General features: G+C 33.9%; 1 protein-coding gene across 2 annotated transcripts in view; it reads left to right on the top strand.

The window, feature by feature from the left end:
- Glra3 (glycine receptor alpha 3) overlaps positions 1-12,283 on the top strand; it is a 251,344-nt gene that overhangs the window by 220,613 nt on the left and 18,448 nt on the right. Inside the window, exons 8-9 of one of the 2 annotated variants that reach the window (XM_032918805.1) lie at positions 4,607-4,750; positions 6,828-6,872. In XM_032918805.1, the coding sequence (XP_032774696.1) occupies positions 4,607-4,750; positions 6,828-6,872 (189 nt within the window). The remainder of the gene's footprint in view (positions 1-4,606; positions 4,751-6,827; positions 6,873-12,283) is intronic. The other variant, XM_032918806.1, reaches the window with a different exon arrangement.

Here is a 12,283-nt window from a genome sequence, read left to right on the forward strand (position 1 = left end):
TTTATATAGTAGATTGCATTCATAGATTTTTCATGTATTGTTCCATCCCTGCAAACCTGGGATAAAGCCTACTTGATCATGGTGAATGAACATTTTGATGTGTTCTCGAATTAGGCTTATGAGAATTTTATTGAGTATTTTTGCATTGATATTCATGATGAAAATTGGTCTGAAATTCTCTTTCATTGTAGTGTCTTTATGTGGTTTAGATATAAGCATAACTGTGACTTCAAAGAAAAACTTGTAGTGTCCTTCTTTTCTATTTTGTGGAATAGTTTGAAAAGTATTGTTATTAGGTCTTCTATGAAGGGCTGATAGAATTCTGCACTAAACTCATCTGGTCCTGGGCTTTTTTTTTTTTTTTTTTGGTTGAGAGACTTTTAATGACTGCTTCGATTTCTTTAGGAGTTATAGGACTATTTAGATGATGTATCTGATCCTGATTTAATTTTGGTACCTGGTATCTTTCTAGGAAATTGACCATTTCATACAGATTTTCCAGTTTTGTTGACTATAGGCTTTTGTAGAAGAGTCTTGGTTTCTGTTGTTTTGTCTCCCTTTTCATTTCTGATTTTGTTAATTTGGATAATGTATCTGTGCCCTTTGGTTAGTCGGGCTAAGGGTTTATCTACTTTGTTGATTTTCTCAAAGAGCCAGCTCTTGGTTTTGTTGATTCTCTGTATACTTTTTGTTTCTACTTGGTTGATTTCAGCTTTGAGTTTGATTATTTCCTGCCTTTTACTCCTCCTGGGTGTATTTGCTTCTTTTTGTTCTAGAGCTTTCAGGTGTGCTGTCAGACTGTTAGTGTATGTTCTCTCCAGTTTCTTTTTGGAGGCACTCAGAGCTATGAGTTTTCCTCTTAGCACTGCTTTATTGTGTCCTATAAGTTTTGGTATGTTGTGTCTTCATTTTCATTAAATTCTAAAAAGTCTTCAATTTCTTTCTTTATTCCTTAGCAAGTTATCATTGAATAAAGCATTGCTCAGCTCCTGTGTGTATGTGGGCTTTCTGTTATTTTTGTTGTTATTAAAGACCAGAATTAGTCTATGGTGATCTGATAAGATGCCTGGGATTATTTCATTTGTGTTCTCTTAGTGTCTGAACAATATCTGCCCAGGATCTTCTGGCTTTCATAGACTCTGGTGAGAAATCTGGTGTGATTCTGAGAGGTATGCCTTTATATGTTACTTGACATTTTTCCCTTACTACTTTTAATATACTTTCTTTCTTTCTTTTTCTTTTTCTTTTTCTTGGGTGTGTGTGTGTGTGTGTGTGTGTGTGTGTGTGTGTGTGTGTGTGTGTGTGTGTGTGTGTGTGTGTGTGTGCTTTTGGTGTTTTGACTATTATGTGACAGGAGGAATTTCTTTTCTGGTCCAATCTTTTTGGAGTTCTGTAGACTTCTTGTATGTTTATAGGCATCTCTTTCTTTAGGTTAGGGAAGTTTTCTTCTATAATTTTGTTGAAGATATTTACTGGCTGTTTAATTGGGAATCTTTGTTCTGTTCTATACTTATTATCCTCAGGTTTGGTCTTCTCATTGTATCCTGGATTTCCTGAATGTTTGGGGGTAGGAGCTTTTTGTATTTTGCATTTTCTTTTACTGTTTTGTCAATGTTATATTTTGCCTCTGAGATTCTCTCTTCAGTCTCTTGTACTCTGTTGGTGATGCTTGCTTCTATGACTCCTGATCTCTTTCCTAGGTTTTCTATCTCCAGGGTTGTCTCCCTTTGTTTTTTCTTTATTGTTTCTATATCCATTTTTAGATGCTCGATGTTTTTGTTCAATTCCTTCACCTATTTAGTTGTGTCTTCCTGTAATCATTTAAGGGATGTTTTGTGTTTCCTCTCTAAAGGCTTCTACTTGTTTACTTTTGTTCTCCTGTAGTTCTTTACAGGAATTATTTATGTCCTTCTTAATATCCTCTATCATCATCATAAGATGTGATTTTAAATCCAAATATTGTTTTTCTAGTGTTTTGGGTACCCAGGACTTGCTGTGGTGGGAGAACTGGGATGATACTAAGTAGCCTTGTTTTCTGTTCCTTAGGTTCTTATGCTTGCCATTTGCCATCTGGTTATCTCTGGTTTAGTTGGTCTTGCTGTCTCTGACTGGAGCTTGTTCCTCCTGTAGGCCTGTGAGCCAGTGATCTTAGGGGTGAGAACACTTCTGGGATACCATCTCTCTCAGGGCAGGTTTTGGGTCTGAAGGGCTGTGGGACAGCCTTACCTCTGGGTGCAAATGGAGACTGGAAGTGTGTTTTCTCAGGCTGCCCTGCAGTCCTGTGCTTGGTGTACTCCTGTCGGGTACCTCTTTAGACACTAGTGGAGTGAAAGTGGAGTCTCACCTGTGGTCCTAGGATTGAGAGTACTCCTGGGAGATCAGCTCTCTCCAGGCGGGTTTTGGGTCTAGAGGGCTGTGGGGCACAATTTATTATATCTTAATGATGTTTGCAAAATTTTGGAAATAAAGAACAAATAAAATTATCTTAGCTGAATTAATTGCTTCTAAAATAAAACCATTCCAAAGGAAAAATATTGAAAATATAATAAATACTTTAAAGTTTATACACACACAATGGAATATATATATACATATACATGTGTATATATGTATATATATATATATATATATATATATATATATATATTTCAGTTTGACTTCAAACATTATAATGTTTCAGATTTGGGATACTAGTCTTACATTAGGTTCTTTGATCCATTTGTGGTTGTGTTTTGTGCAGGGTGATAAATAGTGTCTACCTTCCTTCTTTTACAATTCATCCAGTTAGAATAGCACCACTTGTTGAAGATGGTGATTTGACTCCTGTTGGGCTCTGGCGCCAAGAGGCTCTCCACAGAGATCTCTGGCCCAGCTAGGTGCTCAGGTTCCAGTGAGGAGGAGAGAACTCTGGCGAGTAGATGGACTGTTTCTGCTCTCTCAGCTGCTAGTTCTGTTCCTTTTCTGCCACTGCTGCTTTGGATGCTCAGGCTAGGTTAAGCCAGCAGGAGACTGACTAGCCTGAGGCAAAGGGTGGAGGGGGAGCTTCTGGCAGCAATTTCAGGAGAGCAGATCTCTTCCACAAGTGTTGGTGTTACAGTTCTTATGACATAAGCTCTCAGACGATGGAATAATTCCTGCACACTTTTAATACTGAACACAACTCTTAAGTACAGTTTTTGATGGGTCAGTGTCTGACAGCAGGTACTTCCTATTGGTTTGGCCTAAGAGCTTGGGAAGACCTCATCTACATATTCGGAGCAGAGTCCTGTTTCTTTTTTTCTTTTTTTTTTTTCTTTTTCTCCATCTTTATTAACTTGAGTATTTCTTATTTACATTTCGATTGTTATTCCCTTCCCAGTTTATGGACCAACAAGACTGATCTGTCCTGAACCTGTGTGACCTGTAGTCACATCCTCATTTGTGGAGGAGGGGCTTGGGGAATTGCCCTACATGACCGGTCTGTCTCAAACCTCTCTACAGGGGTCTGAGGAGTCTCAGCTACAAAAATGTGCCTGTCGTCCCTTTTAGGGTCTTCCGGGGATTCGACCTATGTTGACCAGGAATCAGGGTACCTTTCACAGCCTGCTGCCTCACAAACTCCAGCATTTATTTTTAGCTTCTTTGTAAAAATCAGGTGTCCTCTGATATGTGAACTTATGTCTGAGTTTTCAGTTCAATTCTACTGATCTATATATCTATTTGTATGTGCATACCATCCTATTTTTATTACTGTAGCTCTTAATATACCCTAAAATCTGGAGCGGTGATATTTCTGGCAGCTCTTTTACATTTTTCAGGATTATTTTAGCTCTCTTTGTTTTTGTTTCTTCCTTTGTTTGTATATGAAGTGGAAGATTTTGATGTTCTTGTTAATTGCTGTGGAGAATTGTGTCTGATTTTGATGGGGATGGTGTTGAAACTGTAGGTTACTCTTGGAAGAATGGGCATTTTTACAATATTAACATACTGATCTATGAACATGGGAAATATTTCCATCTTCTAATGTGTTCAATATCTTTTTTCTTTAATATCTTAAAGGTTTTATTACACAAATATTTCACTTGCTTAATTAGAGTTACCCCATAATGGTTTTTGAAGTTATTGCAAAAAATAATGATCCTGATTTTTTTTTCTCATTCTTGTTTGTCATTATTTAGGAAAGCTGCTAATTTTTGCATGTTAATTTGGTATATTAATACTTTGCTGAAACTATTTATTGGATGTAGGTGTTTTCTGGTGAAAATTTTAGAGTCCTTTATTCGTAAAACCAAATTGTCTGCAAATAAATAAAATTTGACTTCCTTTCCTATTTGTATCCCCTTGAAGAAGTTTCAGACATAAATATTTCATCTTTATTTTCTTGTATTTTAGTTAATGCCTAATATGAAAATAATAGCAAAATATATTCAAGTTCTAAAATTATGATTAATCCAGAAGTTTATAAAATATCATATCCTGGAAGTTCTTAGTAAATATATTTTTCATTTATTTTTCTAACTGATCTATAATTTATATTCATAATCATAAAGTAACAATCAGTGCTGTTTTTAAAGGCAGTAGCAATGAAAGTCAATTTTCTTGCTCTTTTTTTCCCTCCCCTGACCAGGTGTCCTATGTCAAGGCAATTGACATTTGGATGGCAGTGTGTCTCCTTTTTGTGTTCTCAGCACTTCTGGAGTATGCAGCTGTGAATTTTGTATCAAGGCAACACAAAGAACTGCTGAGGTTTCGGCGAAAGAGGAAAAATAGAGTAAGTGATTATTTTATTGGGTTCAGTGGGATATCAATTTGCAGTATAAACTGATTTGTTTCATTTAATGCAAATGTACAAGAGGGAAATTCATACCAAGGACTAAATAAAGTAATATCCTTTCAATTTTATTCAGTCGAAAAAATGTTAGGATGAGTGCAGGAAGAAATTGTAGTATTGAATTATACTTAAGGAACATATAAGATGACACAAACCAAACCTTTTATGCTTCAGTTGATAAACTTCCCACTTGCAATAATAGAGTATTCCTGATATCATTACTTAATACAGAAATCAAACTTAATTATGAAAATTGTCTCTTTTTATAAGCTAATTAATTTTCTTCCACATAATACCATGGAAGTATTGATAACATGATGAGGTCATGCTATTAAGTCTCTTTCTTATGCACATTTTTATATCTAAATATTTTTGTGATGAAATTCTGTGGTAAACACAACCAAGTGCTCATACTACATTTCTCATATCTGATCAAAGATAGACTCATATAAAAGTTCTTTTGGAGCCTCATTAGGAGGTGTTAGAAAGTTGTGGAAGTAACATGCTAGGTGAATTTCGGTGTGCAGAATGTGTTTTGTTCCTCTCTATAAAATCCTCTTAGGGCATCTTCCTTTATAGACACATGATTTTAAGTCATGTTCTTTGCTTTATAATAACAGAATTTCTCTCAACAGTAGATCCGTGGCTCACTTATTTCAGTGCAAATGTGCCAACTGACAAAACTTAAAGGAAAACATTTGTTCAACACAACACGGGTAGAGTCACATGAATGTATTGCCGAAGTCCTATATACTAAGATATTTAAATAAAATGTAAATCTTAAAGACAATGGTCTGGCTTATACGTTATGATGTGCAATGATTTTTAAAGGCTCAGTGGTTTATAAATTTGTAATACTTACGTTTATTACTAAGTATTTTAAAGCAACAGACTTGGATCTATCTGATAAAGTCCAGTTAGTATTAAATGAATTCTAAGGCAACTGACTTCCAAAACATATCAGAGACCAAGTAAGCATCTTCAAGTGCCTGCAGGAAAGGAGCATTAACACGGAGACAGTATTATATTGGACATAAAACAATATTAAATTTTTCATTTGTTAAATTTGCATGAAAAAATGTTACCATCCGTATGTTGAAATGCACTGTGATGAGATTAACTTTCACTTTGCCACCTTCCCCTGGACTTTGGGCACTTAAGTCTGAGTCCTCCTCTTTCTCTTTTTCTCCCTGGTCCTCCACCACTTTCCCCTTCTGCCTCTCATTCCTCCTCCTCTTTCTGCTCTTCTTCCTATACCACCTCTGTCTCCTTTGCTCCTCTTCCTTTATCTTCTGCCCTCCTCCCCCTTCCTCCTTTCCTCCCAACCCCTTCTCTCCTTCCCTCCCTTTCTCCTCACCACATCTCAGGCAGCAAGCAGACTTTTGCTGCCCTTTCTCTCCTGATTCTTAGACTGAACATAAACAGTGTTACAGAACCAAGCCTTAACAGGGCCTTTTCTTCCTGTTAGTAATTGAGGCAATATTTCTAAGCATAAATTGTCTAATAGGAAGAATGCTAGCTCATACACACTCAGCACTAAACTTCACTGAATAATGAAATAGTCCACAGATTTGATATTAAATTCTGGTTCATCTTTTCAATATTGTTTTTGACTAAGATGCCTCTTTATTCAGTTTTACCACACGTAGGTGTGAGATAAATTATTCGCTGCATTTAATGTCTGTTACTCTTTGGCTCACAGCAAAGATGCTAAGATTAATATTCTCAATGACTGGCGTTCCAGGGAAAGTTAGAAATAATAATGGTTTATCATTCACTCATCATGATTTGAATACTCAGAAAGCATAAATGATTAAGGGTTATTAATATTTAACACAGAAAAAGCTACTTATTTTGATTGAATACTTTTGGATGGATACTTAGCATTTGTAAACATTAATGAATTGTTTCATATGTATGCTAAAATGGTGTATATGATTAAAATCAACTGTGTAATTATACGTGACTTGACTCTCTGGTTTCTCAATCCCTCTTGGTCCACTTTACCTTCCCACAGACAGAAGCTTTTGCACTGGAGAAGTTTTACCGTTTCTCAGACACGGTAAATGTCTTTTTAAACTCTAAATAGAAGAATGTGATCATCTAGAAAAAGCAGACAGCATATTCTGCTCTGAGGCAGTGTTTGGTGGGGAAACACAGCTGCTTCCAGACATAAAACTAAGCAAAAACCATTTCCCTTCGTCTTTTCTAAGAGCTATATTCTTCTCTTTCCTTGCTCAACAATAGGCTAAGTTAGTTATGATGCATTTACTTTGACCAAGTTCCAAGTTATTTAACTGGTTAAGGTGAATTTAAGCATATATATATTCTTGTTATAATCTCTGCAGGGAGGAAAAATGATAGAAGTAGGGAAAATTAACTTCAAAAGAAGTGAGAGCTGGGTGTGGTGGAACACATCTTCAATCCTAGCACTAGAAAGAAAGAAGCATGCAGATTACTGTGAGTTGTAACCAGCCTAATCTACACAGCAAGTCCCAATCCAGGCAGAACTACACAGTGAGACAAACTGTACCTCAAAAACAAATTAACTAATTAATTAATAATACATAAATAAACACAAGACAATAAATAAGTGAAGAAATAAATAGGAAATTAATTATTGTGCAACTCTAAGAGCAACTGTACAAGGACCTGGAAGTGAGTTTCAGAATGCTTTGTCCAGCCTGAGTATCTTTAGAATCTATTCATTATGAGTATGTGCAGGAAATTAACAATTTTATTTTAGTGAAAATATCTTTTCAAATTTATAAACATAAATATGTAAAGATATCATAAAGATACACATCTAAGCACAATATGTAAATATCTAGGAAAGAACTCTAGAGTATTGGTCCATGGTCCATAGGTAATTTATTAATGTACCAAAGCCAAGAATTTGTTCCATGAAATTACAGTAAAATAATCTAGTTTGAGAAATTGAAAGTTTGAGGGTAAATTATATATTTAAAGTAGCTTCCAAGATTGGGCTGGGCATTCCAGTTAAGAATCTAGCAAATGAAATAACATTAAATGAATACTTTTACCATCTCAACTTTCATATATACTATCTTTACACAGTATTGCTTTAAGGTATTCTACTGGCTAGTTTCATGTCAGCTTGACACAAACTAGTGATCTGAAAGTAGGTAACCTTGACAGAGAAATGCCTCCATAAGATCCAGCTGTAGGGTACTTTCCTAATTAGTGATTGACAGTGGAGGTCACAACGAGTTTTGAGTAGTGCCATCTGTGGAGTGATGGTACTAGTTCTATAAGAAAGCAGGCTGAGCAAGCCATGAAAGTAAGTCAGTAAGCAGCACCTATGGCTTATATCTGCATCAGTTCCTGCTTCTAGGTTCCTTTCCTGCTTGGATTCCTGTCCTGACTTAATTTTGAGTGATGCACTGTGACATGGAAGTGCAAGTCAAATAAACTCTTTCCTCCCTGCCTTGCTTTCTTTGGTCACAATATTTTATCACTGAAATAGAAACTCTCACTAAAACAAGTACTTGCTGAGTTCTCCTAGAATCTACAGTCACTTGACTAGTTTACTTTGTAGTCTAATTTATATTTTACTTGCTAGACCCAATATTTCTTGTTTTTAATCTGCGAAAAAGGTCATAAGATTTATTGACTGCAACAATTCTATTAGAGGCTTTTTAATTTCTGGAAATCTGAATAGCCAAAAATGATGACTTAAATATAGAATTATATACATGTGTAGAGTAATATGCAATAAATACTATAAGCATATGTAAAATCTAATAACCATCAGGGCTTACCAAATTCTTCATCCCCTTATTCTACATATCTACTTTGAAATTCTCCAAGCAATCTCTTATAATCAAAATAAGACCAAATTAATACAGAGTGTCTATTTTCATAAGCACCAATTTACATGAGTTTCCCTCCTTGTGCTCATTTGAAAGGATAACCAAAGTAAACAAAATTGCCTACTTATAGAAAGTTTGTCACAAGAAGAGCTCTTACAGATGGAATACCTAGAAATGTTGATGTATAGTTTAGTACTTACTTGAATTTTATATGTAATCTTTGGAATTTTGCTTTTTTTCTATTAGAGGTACAAAAAAACCCACTTTGTCTACTTGGAGGAGTAAAATTTTGCTCTTATATCCAAATTTCCCCACCCCACACTGTCATTACCTGCTATGTGCTGACTCCCACTGCGCCATGTCATAGATGCTACCTCCAGTGCTGAATGTGTGTTGGTGCATGCATGATCTGAAAAAATTTGGATTAGGGTTTATTATTCTTAAGTATGGAAAGATCCAAAGATACTGTAGTATTTCTGAACAGGAGCTAATCTGTTGAGAGCTTTGAGTGACACGGGACTGCTTCAGTGCATTTCATGTAGCTTCCTACCCATTACACTAGTGATGCAATGCTTTGCTAGGAGAAAATTCATTTGCACAATATTCTACAACTTCCGTCTTCTTATCTGCATATGCAAATAAATTATGAATGAATTAGTATTTTACTTAAGAAGTTAAGAGCAATTTTATGTGATTAAAGAAAATTTCAAAATGCAGTCAATTGTATCTTTAATCACATAAAATTGCTTTTATTGCAAATTTATATGTTGTCTTACTTTAAAATAGCTCAATACAACTTTTAAGTGTATTAGTGTGTAAATTATTTTTCTGTCTTGTGTTTTGTCAGGTCCAGAGTCTTAAAACAAATACAAATTTTATGTGAAATGTATTGTTTGAAAAGATGAAATCTCATGGCTGATGTTATATGTTACCTACATACATAAAGTCATTTAACATGTTCTATTATAGATTAATTTATGCTATATTCTAGACTTAATGCTTTCTATATAGGTATGACCTACAATTTTTATAAATACCTTTAAAAGTAGATTATCAATCATTCATATTGAGAATTTTTTCCCAAGAAAATACTTATATGAGGCACTAAACTTTTATTTTCTTCAGTAAAACAGAATTATATGATTTTGATTATTTCTGAAAACAGCTATTTGGGACTTAACGTTAAGCAAATTACTCCTTTGAAGTATATGTTGTTTAACAATTCATGAAAATCACATTCAATAACGTAATATAGGGCTAGCAAAATGTTTTTGTAGGTGAGAGTACTTAAGATGAAAATGGATGGTGACCTGACCTCAATTCTATTCTCAGAACCAAAGTGAGGAAGAGACAAGAACTAAGTCTCCCAGGTTGTTCTCTAACCTCCACCCCTGTGCCATCCCTGGTGCACACACACACACACACACACACACACACACACACACACACACACACACACACAGAGACACGAGAGAGAGAGAGAGAGAGAGAGAGAGAGAGAGAGAGAGAGAGAGAGAAAGACAGAGACTGAGTCAGAGAGAAACAGAGAGATGAGAGAGTGAAAGAAACAGAGACAGAGAGACACAGAGAGAATTAGCAGGTAAATTTAAAATAATTGAAAGTAAAGAAACAAAATGACATAATCCCCTTTTACTTCAATCCAAACCTCATCAGAATTGCCTCTATCTCAAAGTTAACTAAAATATCCATGTTGTTTTTCTACCTACCATCTATTCTAATTTTATAACTCTTGACAAATAATTGCTATCCACTGTTAGAATTTAATATATTATACCATAAGTGCGAATATACTTTTTAAATGTATCTTGTGGACTTCTTTTCTTTCCCTTAAAATATCTATACTCTGTTTACATAATTCATCTAGGTCCTAAACATTCATCTTTAAAATCTTAATCGTAATTACGTTTGGAACCAATGATCCATACATCAAGCATGTACTCAGTTCTGAGGCTAAGTCAGATGGCATGTATAATAAATGCAGAATTCTCCTACAACTACTGTTCAAAGAAATTCACATTGATGCTTGAATTTCAGCTAAAGAATAGTTTTATTGATTATACTTGAACTTTCTTAAGATTTATTTTTGAAACAACATGGAAAAAGTTACAGGTACAGTAAACAATATTTTCTTTTGATCTCTTAAAGTAAGCAATTATTGTATTTAGTAGCAATATTTTAAATCCACGTATTTCAAAATCAACTAAATGGAAATTAATCCAATTGCCTTTCTCTGTCACTTATGTATTTGAAAATAAATTTATAAAAATTTTTAAACAAGTAAATCTTATCTATTCGTTAACTGTGTAAAGAATGTTGGAAAGGCATCAAATAAGATAGAAACATTAAGGTGAAAATTGTATATGTAACGTTATTATACCTTACCATACTTCACTCTATCTTACTACAACTATCACTATATCCTGATGTCTAAGGTGCATAATATTTTACAATCATTCTGTGGCAATTTTCCTATTATTGTCATTTTCATATTCCAAATTTATATTTTTAACTTGTCATTTTAAAGACCTGGAATGAGATACAAAGTTCACTCTGGTTGTTCTGAGCTCACATGTAAAATAGTATATTATTGTGATGACAGAAATGAGGGAATTTTGCTGAATGTCCACAACTAGGCTGCGACTTTCAGTCTGTATTTGCCATTTCAATCTTCAATATGTAGTTATTTAAGTTGCCCTTCAATGCGAGGCTAGAAATAAAGAGAAAGGGTCATTCAAATTTTCAATGTTGTTTTGATGCATAATCACTAATACATTATTTCTCTGCTCCTAATTTAAAAAGGGGTTTTAAGTCTTCTTATGAAAATAAATTATATAGTAACTAAGTGGCATTTTAAATTTTTATTATCTTACTTTGAAAAGAATAATATAGAGGTTTGTCTCTGGGAAAATACAAATAAATTTTTTATTTTACGATTTTGATCGTTGATTTTTCTCTAGCTTATTTTGAGCCCATTTGATTCACTCTTTGTTCTATAAAAATTTATGTACTTTTAAGTTATAACATACCTTAATTTTATGATCACTTCAGTTATTCAAAACTAAAATGAATTTCATAATAAAGTAATGTATCATATTATCTTCTAAATCAAAACATAATAATAATAATAATAATAATAATAATGATAATAGCCTTCAAAGGCAGATTCACCATTGTTTTATTATTTAAGATCAGATTTTCAGAGAAATTTCAAGTCACTTCAGTAATACACTTGACTTTTATGGTACTGGAAAAATAATAAGAAAACTTGTGAAGTTATCTGCTAAGATATGACTTCTCACTAGTGAATAAGTTATTTTTCCTGTCTCAGAGGAGCACATTCATGAGGTTTAGAAGACATTCAACAACTTAGTAGGAGATTCCATTAGGGGTTTACTATAAGATAAACTGCCAAGTTTATAAGATAAACTGAATTTGATTCATACCACCCAAGTAACTTCCTTGAATATTCCTGAATAAACAATTTCCCTAATATAAAGTATTCATATTATAAGGAACTATTGAATGAAATTTTCTTTTAATACATATATATGTATATATTTAATATATATGTATATATAGTTTTATTGACTATATTTGAACTTTCTTAAGTTCTATTTTT

This window comes from Rattus rattus, chromosome 13 (genome assembly GCF_011064425.1).
Source record: "Rattus rattus isolate New Zealand chromosome 13, Rrattus_CSIRO_v1, whole genome shotgun sequence".
NCBI classification, from domain to species: domain Eukaryota; kingdom Metazoa; phylum Chordata; class Mammalia; order Rodentia; family Muridae; genus Rattus; species Rattus rattus.